A 21,118-nucleotide genomic window follows, 5' to 3' on the forward strand; every position below is an offset into this window, starting at 1 on the left:
CTAAGTCGCTCAGTTGTGCCTGACTCTGTGACCCCATTGACTGTAGCCTCCCAGGCTCCTCTGTCCATGGAGATTCTCCAGGCAAGTATACTGGAATGGGTTGCCATACACTCTTCGAGGGGATCTTCCCAACCCAGGTATCGAACCCAGGTCTTCCGCATTGCAGGCAGATTCTTTACCATCTGGAGAAGAGCATGGCAACCCATTCCAATATTCTTAATTTAGTTCAGTTCAGTCGCTCAGTCATGTCTGACTCTTTGCAACTCCATGGGCTGCAGCATGCCAGGCCTCCCTGTCCTTCACCAACACCCGGAGCTTGCTCAAACTCATATCCATCTAGTCAGTGATGCCATCCAACCATCTCATCCTCTGTCATCCCCTTCTCCTTCCTGCTTCAATCATTCTCAGCATCAGGGTCTTTTCCAATGAGTCAGTCCTTTGCATCAGGTGGCCAAAGTATTGGGGTTTCAGCTTCAGCATCAGTTCTTCCAATGAATATTCAGGACTGATTTCCTTTAGGATGGACTGGTTGGATCTCCTTGTAGTCTAAGGGACTCTCAAAAGTCTTCTCCAACACCACAGTTCAAAAGCATCAATTCTTCAGTGCTCAGCTTTACTTAGGGTCCAACTCTCTTATCATGTATGGATAAGACTAGTCATCTAGTCTAGTTGACTAGACGGACATTTGTTGGTAAAGTAATGTCTCTGCTTTTTAATACGCTGTCTAGGTTGGTCATAACTTTTCTTCCAAGGAGCAAGTGTCTTTTAATTTCATGGCTTCAGCCACCATTTGCAGTGATTTTGGAGCCCCCCAAAATAAAGTTTCTCACTGTTTCCCCATCTATTTGGCATGAAGTGATGGAACTGGATGCCATGATCTTAGTTTTCTGAATACTGAGTTTTAAGCTAACTTTTTCACTCTCCTCTTTCATTTTCATCAAGAGGCTCTTTAGCTCTTCTTCACTTTCTTTTTTTGTTTGTTTCAGTTTTTTGTGTTTTTTTTTTTGACAGGAAATAGCATTTATTGGTGAGTATGATTAAGGAGGGGACAGCGCTGATGCTCATGAGTGCAGGGCCCGCCATTTGTCCAGGGGACCATGATTAGAGATGTATTTGACCCCACAGCTGTCCAGGATGAGTTGCTTTTCTGCCACAAGGTTTTCAAATTCATCTATGTTGAACTTGGTAAATCCCCACTTCTTGGAGATGTGGATGTTCTGGCGGCCAGGGAACTTGAACTTTGCCCGGTGGAGGGCTTCAATCACATGCTCCTTGTTCTGCAGCTTGATGTGGATGGACATTATGACCTGGCCAATGTGGGCCCTGGCCACTGTGCCCTGGGGCTTTCCAAAGGCACCATACATACCTGTCTGGAGTCTATCAGCTCCAGTGCAAGATAACGTCTTGTTGATGCAGATGACATGAAAGAAGTCGAGCCACACTCAGATGTGAAAACCATCTTTGCCACAGCTTTTCACCATGTACTTGTTGGCACAAATATGGGCAGCCTCCAGGCTTCAGAGGAGAGCTGCTCATACTCATATGACACCATGTGGCCACAGAGTGAGAACTCATCCACTTTGGCTTTCTTATGCCCCAAGTCGAAGATGTGGATCTTAGCATCAGGGACACCTCGGCAGAAGCGGGACTTTGGGTACAGCTTGTTCTTCCAATACCTGTAACACCGGGTGGGGCGACAGCCCATGGCGACACCAGGATCTTCAGTGGCGTGCTGAAGGGAAAGAGCTCTTCTTCACTTTCTGCCATAAGGGTGGTGTCATCTCCGTATCTGAGGTTATTGGTATTTCTCCTGGCAATCTTGATTCCAGCTAATGCCTCATCCAGCACAGAATTTCTCATAAAGTATCTGCATATAAGTTAAATAAGCATGGGGACAATATACAGCCTTGACGTATATATTGACGTATATACTCCTTTACCTATTTAGAACCAGTGTGTTGTTCCATGTCCACTTCTGTTTCTTCTTGGCCTGCATAAACATTTCTCAGGAGGCAGGTTAGGTGGTCTGGTATTTCCATCTCTTTAAGAATTTTCCACAGTTTGTCGTGATCTACACAGTCAAAGGCTTTGGCATAGTCAATAAAGCAAAAGTAGATACTTTTCTTGGAGAAGGCAATGGCAACCCACTCCAGTACTCTTGCCTGGAGAATCCCATGGACAGAGAAGCCTGGTAGGCTGCAGTCCATGGGGTCGCTAAGAGTTGGACACAACTGAGCAATTTCACTTTCACTTTTCACTTTCATGCATTGGAGAAGGAAATGGCAATCCACTCCAGTGTTCTTGCCTGGAGAATCCCAGGGACGGGGGAGCCTGGTGGGCTGCCGTCTCTGGGGTCGCACAGAGTCAGACACGACTGAAGGGACTTAGCAGCAGCAGCAGCAGATAGTTTTCTGGAACTCTCTTGCTTTTTCAATGATCCAACAGATGTTGGCAATTTGATCTCTGGCTCCTCTGCCTTTTCTAAAGCCAGCTTGAACATCTGGAAGTTCATGGTTCCTGTACTGTTGAAGCCTTGTTTGGAGAATTTTGAGCATTACTTTATTAGCGTGTGAGATGAGTGCAATTGTGCGGTAGTTTGAACATTCTTTGGCATTGCCTTTCTTTGGGATTGGAATAAAAACTGACCTTTTCCAGTCCTGTGGCCACTGCTGAGTTTTCCAGTATCCCAGTTTGCTGGCATATTGAGTGCAGCACTTTCACAGCATCATCTTTTAGGATTTGAAATAGCTCAACTGGAATGCCATCACCTCCACTAGCTTTATTCATAGTGATGCTTCCTAAGGCCCACTTGACTTTGCATTCCAGGATGTCTGGCTCTAGGTGAGTGATCACACCATCACAATGTGATTATCTGGTCATGAAGATCTTTTTTGTATAGTTTTTCTGTGTATTCTTGCCACTTTTTCTTAATATCTTCTGCTTCTGTTAGGTCCATACCATTTCTGTCCTTTATTGTGCCCATCTTTGCATGAAATGTTCCCTTGGTATATCTAATTTTCTTGAAGAGATCTCTAGTCTTTCCCATTCTATTATTTTCCTCTATTTCTTTGCACTGATCATTGAGGAAGGCTTTTTTAAATCTCTCCTTGCTATTCTTTGGAACTCTGTATTAAAATGGGTATATCTTTCCTTTTCTTCTTTGCCTTTCACTTCTCTTCTCTCAGCTATTTGTAAGGCCTCCTCAGACAACCATTTTGCCTTTTTGCCTTTCTTTTTCTTGGTAATGGTTGTGATCACTGCCTCTGGTACAATGCCATGAACCCCCATCCAAAGTTCTTCAGGGACTCTGTCTATCAGATCTAATCCCTTGAATCTATTTGTCACTTCCACTGTATAATGATAAGGGATTTTGTTTAGGACATATCTAAATGCCTGAAGTGAAGGGAAGTCACTCAGTCATGTCCGACTCGACCCCATAGACTGTAGCCTACCAAGCTCCTCAGTCCATGGAATTTTCCAGGCAAGAGTACCGGAGTGGGTTGCCATTTCCTTCTCCAGGGGATCTTCCCAAACCAGGGATCGAACCCGGGTCTCCCACACTGTAGGCAGACACTTTACCGTCTGAGCCACCATTCTTGCCTACAGAATGGACATAGGAGCCTGCTGGGCTACAGTCCATAGGGTTGCAAAGAGCTGGACACGACTGAAGCAACTTAGCATGCACACAGTGTTGAGAGAGGATCATTACTCACTCTGTAAAATCTAGGATATTTTTGATAATATGAGGATAAGTATAAATCCATTACCTATGACCGCCCAAAATGAATTGAATTTAGTTCAATGGGCATTTATTGACTGCTCATTTTTACCTTGAAATGTGTCAAGGAATATTAGAGAAGGGAGCCTGGATATAAGACACAATCTCTACCCTCAAAGGGCTTACAGGCTCATGAGCATAGACTGTAATAAAAAGCAAGATAAGGGATTTCAAATCAAAATGCAGTAAATAATAGATTGAAGCTATAGGAGTTTTGAAGGGTGGTTATTTCTGTATGGAAAGTGGGGGGTGGTGCATGTGAGCTAAGGGAAAGCAGAACAAATCAGTCAACTCTACTTTGGTGACAGATATATCCAGACTTTTACTCCACTACCAAGATAAAGGAAGACTTATCAGAGGAGCCCTGATTACAGAGGGTGTGGTTTAGAGAGTGAAGATGTGGAGAGAGGAATCATGAGTAAATGAACATTTTTGTAAAGGTGTGATAGAGGGTAAGCACCTAGTGGGACTGATATGGTCCAGTGTATGAACAGAATATTAAACACTCAAATTGACATTATTATTGTTGTTATATTGAAGAATATACCTGTACGAATCACAGAAATCAGCAAAACTCCTAAGAAGTTGATGTCCTAAAATAGTAAAAGAAACCTGTGCATTTCCAAGTTCATCACACTTTGACAGACCTGTTTTTAAAAATCCAGATACCACAAAAGTGATATTCTTTCATGGATTTTCAATGAGGTAAAGGAAATGCAATGATTAATACTTAGAAATAAGAAATATGCACTTTTTATATTGCCTTTCTAAAGGCAATTTCTATATTTCTTCTTTGGACAGACGCTGTGAATCAACACAAGCATTCCCTGAGACAGCATAGACCACATTTATGATTTCAAGATTTTATTTTGCTTTATCTTGCCATTTTTTTCACCTAAGTTAATATGTTTGAATAATTGAGGCTTTTTTTCTTTAGAATGCTATTACTCTTTCTCACCTGCACTGGGCTTTTCCTCGTGGAAAGAAAGACAAATCCAAATAGGCAATACAAATATCCCTCTTCATTAACTACTTTTTCATTTAAATATATCCCCTGGAGAGGGAATGGCTACCCACTGCAGTATTCTTGCCTGGAGAATCCCATGGACAGAGGAGCCTGGTGGGCTATGGTTCATGGACTGAGCAACTAACACTTTTACTTTTTCACTTTCATTTAAATATATATGCTATCTTCTTTCTGGGAAGAATTCAAGGACTCGAAGTAATCCCTTTAAATGCGGGCCCAGCGTTCCCGGTGCCTTTGGCATCGTTTCAGTGTGCGGCACAGCACCTGCCTGTTGTTTTCAACTTTGGACTCCACTCTCTGGTCGTCTCATGAAAAATGTTTTCCTCGGCAAAGTGTGGTGTGTTTTTAACCGATTCCAATAGACCGTCAACCCATGCTCCTTCTTTGTGTCTGCACACAATGAGTGATTCCCAGACTCCGGGCGGCGTGGGGTGGGGAGCGGGGGATACTTTCTACCGGACCGGACCGATCCCCAGACAGACTCCGGCCCTCACCTCAGAGATTCAGAAGGCGGCCTGTCGGGCCTGGCAGCCCAGCCCCTCGGAGAAGAGCAGGTAGAGCCCACCGGAGACCCAGCAGCCGTGCCCGCGTCTGGGCCTCCGCACGACAGACTCGAGCATCCCCGCCGCTCCCTTGAGAGGCTCCAGCATCCCTCGGCCTTGAGGTCCCGGGCGGCCGCGACTCCTGAGCCAGGATCCACAGTGGTTCCGCGGCCTTGATCCGCAGGGCCGGGTGGAAGAGCCGCGCCGCCAGATGTCAGGGCTGCGGCTGCTAAGCGCCGGCCTCCGGGCAGCGAGCTCCCTGCCGCGCCCCGGGAGCCCAGCCCCGCCCGAGTGGGGACCCGAGGACAAGGCTAGCCGAGCGGATCGGAAGCAACCTCAGCCCGGCTCCAGCCCCATGCACCTTCCCGGTCGCCCCAGAAAGCCGGGGAAGGGTGAAAGGGCGGCGGGAGGGCGGCGTGCCCTCCTCCCTCTGCTGCCCGCGGGCTCTCCCAGCTTGCCGGGATTGCTCTGCGCCCTGGGGGCCTCAGCCCTGAGCCATCCGCCGCGCCAGCCGCAGCCCGGGCGCGGCCTTCTGGCTCTGTTAGCAGGCACAGCCCCACGCCCTTCCGGCTCCCAGGCTCTGCTATTTCAAGAATTTTAGGGGGAAAAATGTGCACTGGCGAGGTGGGGGCCCACGCAGCCGGGGAAACTCGTGAAGCAGGCTGGCAGGCACGGCCTGGATGCAGTGACCTCTGCCCTCTAAGGGTGTCCCCAGCTTTGCTGATCGCAGGGGTGGAGTGGGGGTTTTTTTTCTGTCTCCCAAATTTACTCTGAAATCGAGTCTCTGGTGAGTGAAGGTCCACATGATTATATCACGTCCATAGCAGTCGCGCTGTGTCCTATATGGGTACGGGGTACTCGCCACGCAGACTGAGGTCCCCAGAGACGCTGAGTCTCTCGGCCCCAGGGCTTATGCTTGTTTTCTGGATGGAACAGGCCTCCGAATTCCTCCAGGAACGTCTCAGTAAGTAGGGGTGGGTGTGCGTGTGTGTGCAATGATTCCTATGACCTCACAGGTGTGTTATTAATATAAGACCAAATAGACTTAAGTGCAATAATACATCGTGTACTTGTAGATACCTTTTTAAATAGATGAAGAAATTTCTGCGATCTTGAAGATCAACTTGTCAAAGCATAGTATTTCCAGTCCTCGTTTAATTAAAAAACCTGCATTCTGTAGAGATTCGATGGACGTGTCTAGCTAGCACCTTTGGAGTTCCAAATTGAATCTCCATTCATTTTCACAATGGAACACTTGTCAGAGGAACTGCCATTGCAGGGCACTCTTCCTCAAAACTGTAAGCCGCCTTCAGGCAGGAATAGTTTTCATTCATCTTTGATTTTCCCCTGCGCAAAAGTACTCAATAAATGATTGTTAAATGATTACACCACACCCTCCAATCCTTACATTTTCTATAAATTCTAAAGGAGGAATGTAGGAAGGGGGCGGTGGGGAGGAAAGATACCAAATAAAAGTGAACGATTTATTAGTCCAAGCTGGGGCACATTTGCAAGACAGTGATAATGCTTAGAATCAATTTGTTAATCAAATCTTTTTGGTTTTAGGACTATCATGGGCAGGAAGTGGAAATGATCCACATTCTCCCGCTTTTTTTTTAATGCCAATAAGTGGATACATTTCTTTGGGATATATTTTGCTTTCTTCTCTTTTTTTTTCTTTCTTTCTATATATTAGGTGTGGTGTAAGCCATTATACTTCAAAGTATGCCTTGCTGGCCTTTGAAACCTTAGATGCTTTGGATTTACCGGTAGCTAATCTCATATTTCTCACTTTTTATCTTTTCACTGGCACCCTACCATAACATACATTGGAGAAATCTGGTTTATATACCTAAAATACTTCACTTGGGCACATGACCTACAAATACTAAAATCCATTAGCTGCCTTTATTGTTGCTTTTTAGCTCTCAATGATACTTTTGTATCTTTGTTCCGTACCCTTTGAGTGTACTCCACAGCCTTTTCTATTCCTAAATATCTGAAGAACCTGTGTTGTTAATAGGTAATATCAGCACACACATTCTTATTATTTAGCTGATAATAATTTTCATAAAGGATTCATTTTGTGCCCACTCATATAATGGCAGTTAAACATTGCCATCACTGATGCATTACAAAACGTTCATTCTGGACAACATACTGTCTAGAAAGTTTTCTACTAATACTAGAAATCTCTAGATACCTCATCACTATCATTGTTTCTGAATTTCTGTAGACCAGTTGTAAGGAAGATAAGCCTTTTGTCTAATTTTAGACTACTAAAAAATATTTGTTTTAGTCTGAACTTTAGGCTTAAGCACTTGAATTTTTGTACTACTTTTACTGTTTTGTACAAGTGCCAAGTATCCATTCTTCTCAGGTTGTAAATAAAATATGGTTCAGAATACCATCTCTATTTGCAGCGCCAGGAAAAACTGCTGTTAAACTTATAACTCGATAACCTTATTCTTTTAGCAATTTTACCTCCGTTGTGATTTTTAATGAAGTCCTTATTGCTTTTTTTTTTTTTTTCCTTGACCTACTTTCAAGAGCTTTCATATACAACGTGTTTTCAGTGGTGGTGATTTCTGTAGTGTGTAGGAGAGTCTTAAATCGCGGTGGAACAGATTAGTTGGCTATCATTTATTCCATAAATGTCTTCGTGGTTTCAAATCACCTGGTTCCAACGTCCACAATTTCACAGTCTGAAATCTTTTAAGCTCTGCTTTTCATGGGTTTGCTCCGTTCTCCAAACTGAGGACTGACTGGACCTCATTCTGCTGTGATCCAATTGTTATTTTTCTTTGTTGCCTCCACCCCCTAGAGATTGTATTTTCAAGGGAGATGCGTTCTTGGGGCTGCAGAGAGTGGGACGAGATCTGGTACCTCAGGCAATAGGAGGAGATCCCTCCTCCGCATCCCGGTGAGAAGCTGGGGACAATTTTGACAGTTCAGTCTCGCTTTGGCTCTCGGGCTTGTGGTCCATGGGTCGGTTTTACCTGCTCCCACTTCGCCTGCCTCTGGCCTGCCTTCGGGCCAATAGCAAATGCAGCCCTTACCCCACCCCACCCAGAGCGCTCCCTCACCCGTTCTCTTGGGGAACTGGGGCATGTGTCCGTAGAAGATTTCGGGGACTGGGGAAAGCCACGCCGGATCCGGACGCTCGAAAGGGCAGCCCCTCCCTAAGCTTTTCCCCGCGTCGCGGCACCCACGTGACCGAGAACAGGCCTCCACCGGCCCGCCCCTTTCGTCCGCTGCTGCCCACTTCCCGCTCGCGGTAAGTAAACCGCGGTTTTCCGCACAGCCCAACCCCGCCCTCCTCCTTTCCCCTTCCCTTCACCTCCCTCCGGCTCCCTCGCACCACTCTACCCGCCCCCATCCTCCCCACTGGGCCCTTTGTACGTGCTCGGCGGCGTGCGAGCGCGCCCGGCACGTGACCCCGCCGAACGTGGCATTGTGTTATCACGTGACCCAGGTGCGTACGCGACGGAGCGGGGTGTGAAGATGGCGGACGAAGAGGCCGAGCAGGAGAGGTTGAGTCGCGGCGGAGGCGGCTGCGCCGCGGAGCTGCAGCGCCTGGGCGAGCGGCTCCAGGAGCTGGAGCGGCAGCTGCGGGAGAGCCGGGTGCCGGCCGTGGAGGCGGCCACGGAGTACTGTCAGCAGCTGTGCCAGGTGAGGGCGCCTGGGGTCCCCTCCCCCTTTCCCCCTGCTAGAGGGGGAAGAGGGCGAGCGAGCGCCTGGCGGCCGAGCGGTGGTCGGCGCTGCCTTGGCATCGTCGGCGCCGCCGCCCGGGCGGGAGCGGCGAGTACCAGGAAGACGCCTTTGTGTAGCTGCCGTTGTGGCTGCTGTTGTCGGCTGGGGGAAGGGAGTTGTGGTCAGGATGGAAAATCCCCCCTCCTCTTTCCTTCCCCGAACTCGGGACTGCGCGGTCCCCGAGACCGAGAGATGCAGACGCCGAGGTCTGGAGCCCTCCTCTCTGTGGGAGAGGGTAAGCGGGGAATGCAGGCTAGGTTCGCTTCCTCCTCTTATTGTGCACTGGGGATTACCGCGCCCCGCGCCTCTGCGCCCCTGCTTCCCACTCCGACGGGCCTGCGCCCCCACTGGTTTGATTCCTTTGCCTCCGCTAGCTTGCTTTCATCCGTCCCGCCCCCCGGTCCCGTTCTCGCTGTCTCCCGGCCTTTGTTGTTCGAGTTTCCCTTTAGGACTGAAGGGGCCTTTGTTGATGTTCCGAGGAGCAGTCCCCGCCGACCCCTTCTAGCCGGCGAGACGTTCGGGGGTAGGGGGGCGGAGATTGTCCCCTCCTGCCTTTACTTGCTAGGAGCCCCGCTTCCATGGTAAAGGTTGCTCTCCTCGGCGGAGGAAAGCTGTGTGTGTATCCTAGGGTCGAATGTCTCTATGGGGTGGCTTCTCCAGAGTCCGGTTCTCTTTTGCTTTCACCCTTGGAGGAGTGTGTTTTCCTCTCTGCCCTTCCTCCCCCGTCTACCACCCCCTATCACTTAGAGCCGTCCCTGTTTGGCCTCCCGGTGGAACGGAGACGATTATGTGGACCCGTGCTCAGGTCAGCTTCAGGCCTTACCCTCCTTTTTTTTGCAACAAGGACACTGCTTTTCAGTAACTGCGTTCTAACCAGGATTTGGAATGTTAATAGCACTGTTTGATAGAAATCGGGGAGTTTGTGTCTACATTTGGACTTGATTACATACCCTCCAGTTAAGTTTGAAATTTCAAGGTGCTGCTGCTGGCTATGGTGAAAATTTTGGTTAGATTATTTTCTTGAGGAAGCAAAAGAATTTATACGCGTCGCATTTCGAGTTAGCTTGTGAACACATTATAGAGAAGTTGTTTCCGAAAGATACTGAACTTAAGGTGGAACAATGGTGGGCCGTTTTAGCATATCAGAGTCGATCACATTTTCACTTAATTTTTAGCCTCCACGTTCTGAAATCTTTACAAGATCAGGGATACTTGATACCATACTCAAAATTCTCCATTGTTGTTTGCACCTTATTGTCACAGATTATTTGATAGTGGTTCATTTTCTTGAAACAAGCAAACCAAAAACAACTCTGTGAGACCGCAAGATGACTTTCTGGGAATAAATGCAATGTGAAAGCCACCCTCTTAAAGTAATATAGGTCTGGTGAATACCTATGGCATAATTAGAGATTATGTCATTCCTTTGAATCCTAGGTTTAAAGAATTGTTGAAATTTACTAATTTCACTATCCTGACTGTAACCATTCATTCCTAATTGGCCTTGTAGATATTAAAGTTTACTTAGATTTTTTGTTTTAAAAAGCCACAAAACTTTAGTAAGATATGCATAAAAGGAGCTCTTTCATTTGTAAGTGAAGTTAGCTTTTTAGTCCGTGAAAAGTGTATCTTAGCTGAAAGACATTTTTCAGGTAGCAGTTTCCATTGATGGATTTAAGGCTGATTACTGTAAATACTCTTGACCAGCTGTAATTATAAGCAGAATTAATAATTCTGGGAAAGTGAAGTCTCATGCAAGTCGGTCTTCATCTGGAGGGTGTGCAACATAGAGAGTTGTCACTTTAAAATGATTTTTCATGTATGAAGCAGTCTTCCTTTTTTGTCAACATGAAAGAAATTTCCTGTAGCAGTTTTAAGTGTTCAGTCTTACAACATGTACTTTGTTTATACTGACGAGTGTTACTTGAAATAGTAATAAAACAAATGCTGGGTTTGTGAATTTCAAAAATAATGAAGTATTGCAGGCACTAAAATCCTGCAATAATGTAACTGCATTTAAAAGTGGTCTCCATTATTTGAATATGAGGGTGTATCCGCTGTAGAACATTTTCTTTATGTGTGTGTGTGTGTGTGTATGTATTTGGTTACCTATTTGGTCTTGCCAGATGGGAGGTAACTGGAAACAATTGTTTCTTTAAAATTGTATCATAGCCATTGTTACTTAACATTTCAGATAGGAATTGAGCAGAGCAATGGTTAACAAACAATTACAGAATTTATTAGAGAGGTCTAATGTGCTAGAAATACTAGGAGCTATAAATTGCATCTACCTTTATTATTTAGCTTTTTCTCTCAGGTTTCCTTGTAAAACTGGGATATTCACATGCTTCAGGAATGCAAAGATGAATAAATATTTGTCAGAGTTAGTGTGCTTCAGAGTTAACATTCTGTGAGTGTTGATGCTTAGTGCTTGTGTAATCCTCATTGTTGCATTTATTTTAAAATATGACTTAGTTTATATCCTGAATTTTTTACCTCAACAAAAGGTGAATTCTGGAGAATGAAGTGAAACCAACAGAAGTAAAATTGCTTACTCTTTTCTGTTACAGATTTTTCTTTCTTTTTGAATGAGGTATAGGAGAGTAACAGATTTCTTGAGTTCTGAGAACTCTTTCATTTCTAAAATAGAAATGAAAAATGTTTAAGTTCTTCTTAATGTTAACAGTATTGTTTTGCTCTTTATATTGGGTTGCTTCCTGGAAGCATGCCTCACTTCTACATGAGCATTTGCTTTAAGCTTAAAAGGAAAAGGAGGGGAAGATGGTAGAGGATGGGTACATGGGAGTGTCTGTAAAGAAAAAATCTTAGATTTCTTTATATCTTTATAAGCTAGTTGTAATCTGGATAATGCTTACTTTTTAAAAAACCAAATTAGAATAAAAATATCTGTTGTCATTATTATATTTAAAAACTGATTGTAGTTGGGACTTGGGACTCTTTATTGTATTAGACTAGACCAGCATTCACTCACGCATTCAGCATTATTTTTGAATACCTGCACCGTGGACCAGGTAACCATGAGTGTGGTCCTTGGTCACAAGGATTCTACAGTCTCTGGAGAAAGACAAATAATTGCAGCAAAATGTGATTTATATCTTTTATACGGAACACTGTTTATTTGGAAGTTTCAGCAAAGGCATTCCAGTAGAAGAATTGTTCTGAAAGGATTTTAAAATGACTGTTCATTTAAAAAGTTATACCATTGTAATAGTTGAAGAATGAGTTGCTGGAGCATGGTGTCTGTTGACAGCATTATATACTGGACTGGATGACTGCTTGATGAATGAGTAATGACTGTTTTTTGGTTATTATCAAAACTGATGACCATTTTTTAAAATTTTTTTTAAAATTTTATTTATTTGGCTGCACCAGGTTCAGTTGTGATATGAGATCTTCAGTCTTCATTGTTACATGTGGGATACTTAGTTGTGGCATGCAGGATCTAGTTCTTGAGTTGGGAGTGTGGAATCTTAGCCAGCGGACCACCAGGGAAGTCCCTAATAATTATTTTTAAAGGTGGAATTCCTGTCATGGAAATTCAGTTGCATATCATACACACACACACACACACACACATCTCATACCTTTGTTCATATCATAATGCATATCAGCAGTGCTTCTCAACTAGGCATAGTGCTTTTCCCACTGCATTTCTCTCTTCAAGGACATTTGGAAATATGTGGGTCAGTTGTTTGGTTATTCCAGTGACTGGGGTTGTGATAACTGGCATTTAGTGCTCATGGCCATGGATGCTACATTTTCTGAAGTCACCAAGACAGTTGGACACCATTGAAATGTACCGCTCTGCCTAAAGACCCACAGTTCCCTTTTGAGAAACAGTGGCAAGAAAGAAAAGGAATATATTCATGTTTTTGGTTGTTATGTTCTTTTTACATTAATATATAGGTATATTGGGCTTCCCTGCTGCCTCAGACAATAAAGAAACCACTTGCAATGCTGGAGACCTGGGTTTGATCCCTGGGTTGGGAAGATCTCCTGAAGGAGGTCATGGCAACCCACTCCAGTATTCTTGCCTGGAGAATCCCCCATGGACAGAGGAGCCTGGCAGGCTACAGTCCATGGGGTTGCAGAGTCAGATATGACTGAGCAACTAGGCACATAGGTATATTAAGAAATGTAGTTAATCTGGAACAGATCCAGGCCAGTGCTTTTTGACCGTTGTGTAAGTGCACACTGAGCTTCAGTGCACATTGAATGTGAGCATTTCTACTTTCTTAGCACAGATTACAAGCAATTACTTAAACGGTAAAGCATCTGCCTACAATGCGGAAGACCTGGGTTCGCTCCCTGGGTCGGGAATATCCTCTGGAGAAGGAAATGGCAACCCACTCAAGTACCCTTGCCTGGAAAATCCCATGGATGGAGGAATGTGGTAGACTACAGTCCATGGGGTCGCAAAGAGTCGAACACGACTGAGTGACTTTCACTTCATTTCACTTAAACAGTTACTCAAACAATTCACTTTTACTAGGGTTAAAAAGGTGACAAATTCAGCATACTTAGTTGACCTGATTAAAGCAGAGATTTGACCTTTTGATATCACTGAAATTCTGTGCTTATAAGATGATACAGGAGACTAGTAAGATGTAAACGAATAAGATAAGATGTAAAAATCACTTTAGGTACATCCTTGGCGGTCCAGTGGTTAGATTTCTGCTTCCACTGCAGGGGGCGTGAGAGTCAATCCCTGGTCTCATAGGTGAGCTAGGATCTCACATGCCAAGTGGCAAAGCATTGTTCCCTCCCCAACCCCCCAAAAAAGAAAAGATTTAAATGTCACTTCAAGATGACAGTTGAAGAGAGTCAAAAGGCTGTGTTATCACTAACATACTTGCTTTATTTTTTATTCTCTTTTTAAATTGAAAATGTGGTATGTTAAAATAATTTTTTAAAAGACGAACACTGAAAACTTGATCTCCTTCCCACCCTAGGCGTCCAGTCACCTTCCACAAAGACAGTCCCTTAATAGTATTTTATGGATCTTTCTAGAAATGCCATTTACTCTTTTAAGAAAAAATTTAAAAATGAAGGCATAGTGTACAGTGCATCTTTGTTTCACCAAAAAAAAAAAAAAAAAAGGTATCTGAGAGCATTTTGTAGCTGCACGTGTAAACCTGTGGCTTTCTGTTTTAAATTGTATATTGATTCCTGTCTGTGTCTTAATCAGTTAATTGTTGGTGATTATTTAAAAGAATAATTTAATTTCACGAGCAGTAGTTTCAGTAGAATTCAAAATAGGTAGTAAGCACCTCAGCCTGGGGTATCAGAAGGCTTTATTGAAGAGATAGGATTTGACTTAGACCCTAATGCCTTTATTAAAACTATGTTTAGTGCCTTATTGGTGTAAGAAACAAAAATGAAATTAAAACTGTTGAGAGCTACTCAGTTAAAATTGTGCAGTTACAGTATATCTTTGTATATGTTTCTTTCATCTATGTGATACAAGTTGATTCTTTTGTCTGCATGTTTTGCTTCCTTTTAATTGTAGTGGCAAGAATTTTGAAAATTCTTAAAGTTCTCCTTGAGAAACCAGACTTGATTGATAGAGACTATCTTAATTTGTAGGTCACTTCAAATCAGAAGAAAAGATGGCTTGCTTGTTAATTAGTGATAATTACTTTAGGTATTGAGGGAGTAATAAGTCATTTAAACTTCAAAAGTTGAGGTAATGCTCAGGGGAAATAATTTAAGTGTTCATAATTAGAATGATTGCATGCTAGAGACATTAAATTCCGCTTTCCAGAATATACTTTTACCAGTTTTAGCAAAGGAAAGCCTTACCAAATTTTGTTGTCTCCTTCTTAACACTTCTTGGTCCTAACTTAAAATAGGGGAAGGGAAGATGTATTCTGCAATTGCCATTCATAATATTTTATATTACTAACCTGCAAAACCAAGGATTTTTAAAAATACATGGTCTTAACTATGAAACTGCTGCTGCACTTACTTTCCTTGAGATTCTTTCAAAGTTGAGAAATGACATGATTTTTCTCAACTGCCACACAAATTCAGTTCATAAAATTAACCAACCAATATGTGAGTAGCCTGGCTTCTAAAATGGAAAGTTTACTTATTATTAATGTGTTTGTCAGATACCCTGTGTAACTTTTAACTATGTATTTTCCAGGAGAGTCTCTTGATTCATTGTTTCTCTTTTAGCATTTAGAGTTGCACAGTGCACCTCATTAGAAAAAATGTTACCTTTCCCGCCTTACCTATATTTAGCCAAGATTTGTTAAAATTCAATCAATTACATATATATTTTGAAATTTATTTTAAACAAATATTTAAATTCCTCTTATGTGGGAGCACTAAGAGAGCTATGGAGACTTGTAGCATAGAGTTTACAAGATCTGGCACATATATTCATAGTTAAGTAATACTATTAGATAGTAAAGTACCTGGTGATACAGTAAATAGAGTGTGAATTAAGGAAAACTAGATGGAAATGGCAACCCCACTCCAGTGTTCTTTCCTGGAGAATCCCAGCAACGGGGGAGCCTGGTGGGCTGCCGTCTCTGGGGTCGCACAGAGTCGGACACGACTGGAGCGAATTAGCAGCAGCAGCAGAGCATTTTGAAATTACTTAAATTAACTAAAAATTGAACAGGAAAGGAAAGCACTGTTTATGTTGGGTCTTAAATATGGGTAACTAATGTTAGAAGGATGAGAATAAACCTCAGAGAACTGGAACAACTTTGGCATCTTGGAGAAAACGTCAGGGGCTGAGATGAAAAATAGGATAGAAAAGGTAGATTAGAACCAGCTTAAGGGTGTAAGATCCAAACCAAGGAGTTTTAACTGATCTTTGTAAGTGTAGATGATATATAGTTACCATTTCCTGAAGACTTGCGCTTCCAAGTTTGAGGTCCTGGCATATTTAGAAGTTCAGAATCTTACAGCCTTTGTTTTTTTTTGAAATCTCCTGTATCAGTTAATGCCAGGTAACTACTCAACTACAGTGGTGCTAAAAGAGTAGCCCGTTTTTATTACTGTTATCAAGTTTATGGGTCTGATGGATAGTTCTGCAGTCAGCTGGTTGGTTGTCTGAACTGAATGATCCCAGATGATCCCATTCATGTCTCGCAGTTGGTAGTTTGGTTGAGGAGCCCCAGTTAAGTTGGCTAGTCTCTGCTCCACTCTTACCCTCTACCTACCCTCTAGTGAGGTAGCCTCAATTTCTTCACTTTGCAGCAGGAATGCCAGTTCCCTTGAACAACTGCTTTCCAAGCTTCTGATTGTGTCATGACCCACTGGCTCAACAAGTAGTCAAAATCAGCCTCTTTGGGTATAGGGAGATGTGATTTTTCAGGGACCAATTTTATAACAATCTGTGACATATCCCGATGGTGTAATCCTTCACCTAGAGCCAGACATACTAGAATGTGAAGTCAAGTGGGCCTTAGGAAGCATCACTACAAACAAAGCTAGTGAGGTGATGGAATTCCAGTTGAGCTATTTCACATCCTAAAAGATGATGCTGTGAAAGTGCTGCAGTCAATATGCCGGCAAATTTGGAAAACTCAGCAGTGGCCATAGGACTGGAAAAGGTCAGTTTTCTTTCTAATCCCAAAGAAAGGCAGTGCCAAAGAATGTTCAAACTACCACACAATTGCACTCATCTCGCATGCTAGCAAAGTGATGCTCAAAATTCTCCAAGCCAGAGTTAAACGATACATGAACCGTGAACTTCCAGATGTTCAAGCTGGTTTTAGAAGAGGCAGAAGAACCAGAGATCAAATTGCCAACATCTGTTGGATCATCGAAAAAGCAAGAGAGTTCCAGAAAAAAACATCTATTTCTGCTTTATTGACTATGCCAAAGCCTTTGACTGTGTGGATCACAACAAACTGTGGAAAACTCTTCAAGAGATGGGAATACCAGATCACCTGACCTGCCTCCTGAGAAATCCTTACGCGGGTCAAGAAGCAACAGAACTGGACTTGGAACAACAGACTGGTTTCAAATCGGGAAAGGAGTACATCAAGGCTGTATATTGTCACCCTGCTTATTTAATGTATATGCAGAGTACATCATGAGAATGTATGGACTGGATGAAGCACAAGCTGGAATCAAGATTGTCAGGGTCAATAACCTCAGATATGCAGATGACATCACCCTTATGGCAGAAAGCGAAGAAGAACTAAAGAAAAGAGCCTCCTGATGAAAGTGAAAGAGAGAGTGAGAAAGTTGGCTTAAAACTCAACATTCAGAAAACTAAGATCATGGCATCTGGTCCATCACTTAATGGCAAATAGATGGGGAAACAGTGGAAACAGTGACAGATTTTATTTTGGGAGGCTCCAAAATCACTGCAGATAGGGACTGCAGCCATAAAATTAAGACGCTTGCTTCTTGGAAGAAAAGTTATGACCAACCTAGACAGCTTATTAAAAACAGAGACATTACTTTGCCAACAAAGGTCCATCTAGTCAAAGCTATGGTTTTCCCAGTAGTCCTGTATGGATGTGAGAGTTGGATCCTAAATAAAGCTGAGTGCCGAAGAATTGATGCTTTTGAACTGTGGAGTTGGGAAGACTCTTGAGAGTCCCTTGGACAGCAAGGAAATCAGCCAGTCCATCTGACAGGAAATCAGTCTTGAATATTCATTGGAAGGACTGATGCTGAAGCTGAAACTCCAGTACTTTGGCCACCTGATGTGAAGAACTGACTCATTGGAAAAGACCCTGATGCTGGGAAAGATTGAAGGCAGGAGGAGAAGGGGATGACAGAGGATGAGATGGTTGGATGGCATCACTGACTCAATGGACATGAATTTTAGTAAACTCTGGGAGTTGAAGATGGACAGGGAGGCCTGGCATGCTGCAGTCCATGGGGTCGCAAAGAGTTGGACATGACTGAGCAACTGAATTGAACAGAATGACATATCCCACTTGGGTTTATTCTCCACTGCAATTCCGGGCACTTTTATGGATCAGATTTTTATTCTGTATAGCCCCACCTCTGCTTTCTTCTCACATATATTCTGTGATATTCAAAGATGTTCAAAGATTATTAGATTTTCAAAGCATATCTAATTGCCCCTTTTCTCTCTGGTTGGCAAAAAGCATTTCATTCCTGCTTTCTAATCTCAGTCTCCAAATAGAAAGGCACCCCACCCCATCATTGTACCTTTGGAAAATGTATGGAACAATCTCTCATTTCCCATGGTTCTTTACCTTAATGTTAAACCTAGTCTGTATTTGGTGTTTTGTGTTGTCTCTCTGCCTTACACAATTTAATAATAGCAATATAGTTATTGTCCTAATGTTTGAACTTAATTTTTCTTAACTAATAAACTTCTTTTAACCTGTCATTCAGTTTGTGAAATTCTCCCAACATCCTGCTTTTAACCTTCTACCTCAGTGACAGTCCAGTACTCATGACAGTTTTTTTCAGGTTTGTGTGTGCAGAAACTCAAGAGTCTGCAGATTTTAGAGTTACTCAGCTCAGTAAGATGTGACTTTTTTTTATGGCATCACTTAGTTGTCCACTGAAACAAGATTATCAGGCAGAAATACTTACCTTTACTATGTGTGATACATTCTGTATTCATTTATTATTTTTTGAAAGCTGCTGTTGATTTTGTGATCCACTAATACATCATAACCAACAAATTGGAAAACACTACTTTCGGGGAATTACTGGGCACAATTCACTAATAAGCACAAAGGTAGCCCTTTGTTGTAAGGTGGCCTTCTAGTCTAGTTGATTCAGAACATGCATACATTTTTATTTTAGAGGAGCATCAAAATTAAAATATAATTTAAAATTTCTTATAATGAATGCTAAAAACCCAACATATGTCCAGGGAATCGGTTTGAAAAATGTTGGTACATAGGCTCAAATCCACATTGAAGCTTGAGCCCAGTGATCTCCATTCTTTGTTACTACTTTTTTTCACACTTTCACTATTCACCAGGAATTTTCTGTCTCCATCTAAATTGTTCATTCCTCATTTTGCTGCTTTTGTGACTTTGTTCAAAGGAGCAGTGTTATGCAGTGAAAAGTCAGATGTCTTTGAGTTCAAATAGGAGGTCTACAGCAATCCACACAAGGTTTTACTCATACTTTGTCTGGGGTGAGGATGAAGCTTGGCATTAGAGACTAGATCGAACAGATTGAAGAGGAAAAGAATTAATGTTCAATGCAGGCACTATTAGATGCTTTACTAACAGTGAATTGTTTAATCTGAAGACCTATGAGGTCATAGGATTAAGAACTGTTTAGTCTGTTTAAATGTTTGTTTACCCAAATTGCCTGTTAAGATCTCATCTTTGCTATATAATGCTTGTTCATTATGACATTGATTTATCAGGAAATGTTCAGTGTTGTCAGGCATTTGTTTAGGAAGACTGAGCTATGTGGATAAATGGTCAAAATGAAGCAGTTCTTTAAAACACGATTTTCAAATATATGGATAATGTATTCGTGTGGAAGATTTGGCATCCTTAGTGATGCCTGACATATAGGCAGTGTTACAGTGTGTGTTCAGTTACCTAGTCATGTCCAGCTCTTTGCAACCCCATGGACTGCAGCACACCAGGCCTCCCTGTCCCCTCACCATCTCCAGAAGTTTGGTAGGCAATGTTATTTATGTTCTAAGTTTATCACTCCTAGATACAAGCTTTATTTACTTTTTTTTTTTTTTACTATTATTTATTTGTCTGGATTGGGTCTTAGTTGTAGCATGTGGGATCTTAGGGTATTTGGGCTCAGTAGCCGTCATGCGGCCTTTGTTGCTCTGCGGCATGTAGGATCCTAGATCGAATCTGAGTCTTTCCCTTTATTCTACTGCTGCTCTACACTCTCCCAAAAGAGAATGAATGACCTTGTCTTAGAGGCATTAACAAAGCCATCAATGAAGTAGTATATTGTATTTAATTTTTCTACACTAAATAAACTCATTTTTTGGTACTTCAGATTTAAAATATATTTACTTCTCTGGAAGCAGGGCACTGATGTAAATATGTCTAAATAGAGAAACTGTATTTTATCAGAGAAACAGTAAATGTTAAATAATAGTGAAACTTACACATGGAACAGTCCCACAAGTATACTCAGTGTTTATGTTTAATTCTTTCTGAAAATTTATTGAGAGGACCTAGACCATCTTGTATATTCCCTCAAATTTCATATTTTTTTAAAACCGCCGGACTAAAATGGGATATTGCAGATAGCATAATAGACAGTGTGAATAAAATTTATATCCTCAAACAAATTGATCATGAAGTTCATCATCAGCATGAAGATATTTTATAGGGAGAATATCTGAGTGCTTGTAGGAAGAGTATATGAATGCTTGTCATAAACTACTGCTTCTTAGTAATTCAGGATTAACCCTAGTAGTATGTAAAATTGAATATGTTGGCAAGAAATGAGTCAGACTTAGTATATTTAGTATTGTGACCTATTTAGTATTTCTGAAAAGGCAACCTGATTTTGTACATGCTACCTAAAGAGAAATTACTGACACCCAAAAAGACGTTTGAGGATTTACCTATCTTGAGTGAAAACATTTTTAGTGTTTGGTACCCCCCTCCCCCCAGAATCATCTTTTGTTTTACTTGATGGGAAAACCTACCCTGTAGATTCTTTCACATATACTTTGCTTGACAGCCCATTAGATACTGTGAATTAAAGTATTGGAATTCTAAGGGTGTTGATTTTAATTTTCATAAAAATTGTTTATTGTGACCCTTGACATGCTACCTATGACTTTCCTGTTTCTTTATCTTTGAAATTGAGATGCTACAGACTTTTGTTGGTTGTTATAAGAATTGATCAAAGGCATGATTATGTAAAGTGATTGTTGTCATATAAAGTAACATTTTAATTTACACTTAGAGACTACTTTGGAAACACCTTTGATGTTTTATATATGATAATGATCTAGCATAATTTTTTTGCATTAATACTATCATTTCCAGGTCATCTACTATCACTCTGACAATAGCATTAGATTACTGATTTACC

General features: G+C 42.2%; 1 protein-coding gene and 1 pseudogene across 2 annotated transcripts in view; one reads left to right on the plus strand and one right to left on the minus strand.

The window, feature by feature from the left end:
- Positions 1 to 886: 886 nt before the first annotated feature.
- Positions 887 to 1,934, minus strand: LOC102390218 (annotated as a pseudogene).
- Positions 1,935 to 7,645: 5,711 nt separating this feature from the next.
- The window catches only part of ZNF292 (zinc finger protein 292), a 96,589-nt gene continuing 83,116 nt past the window's right edge, over positions 7,646 to 21,118 (plus strand). The window contains exons 1-2 of one of the 2 annotated variants that reach the window (XM_044924265.2): positions 7,646 to 8,624; positions 8,823 to 9,019. In XM_044924265.2, the coding sequence (XP_044780200.2) occupies positions 8,852 to 9,019 (168 nt within the window). In that variant the 5' untranslated portion in view covers positions 7,646 to 8,624; positions 8,823 to 8,851. Of the gene's footprint in view, positions 8,625 to 8,741; positions 9,020 to 21,118 lie in introns of those variants that run through there. The other variant, XM_006041743.4, reaches the window with a different exon arrangement.

This window comes from Bubalus bubalis, chromosome 10 (assembly GCF_019923935.1).
Source record: "Bubalus bubalis isolate 160015118507 breed Murrah chromosome 10, NDDB_SH_1, whole genome shotgun sequence".
In the NCBI taxonomy this organism is placed as follows: domain Eukaryota; kingdom Metazoa; phylum Chordata; class Mammalia; order Artiodactyla; family Bovidae; genus Bubalus; species Bubalus bubalis.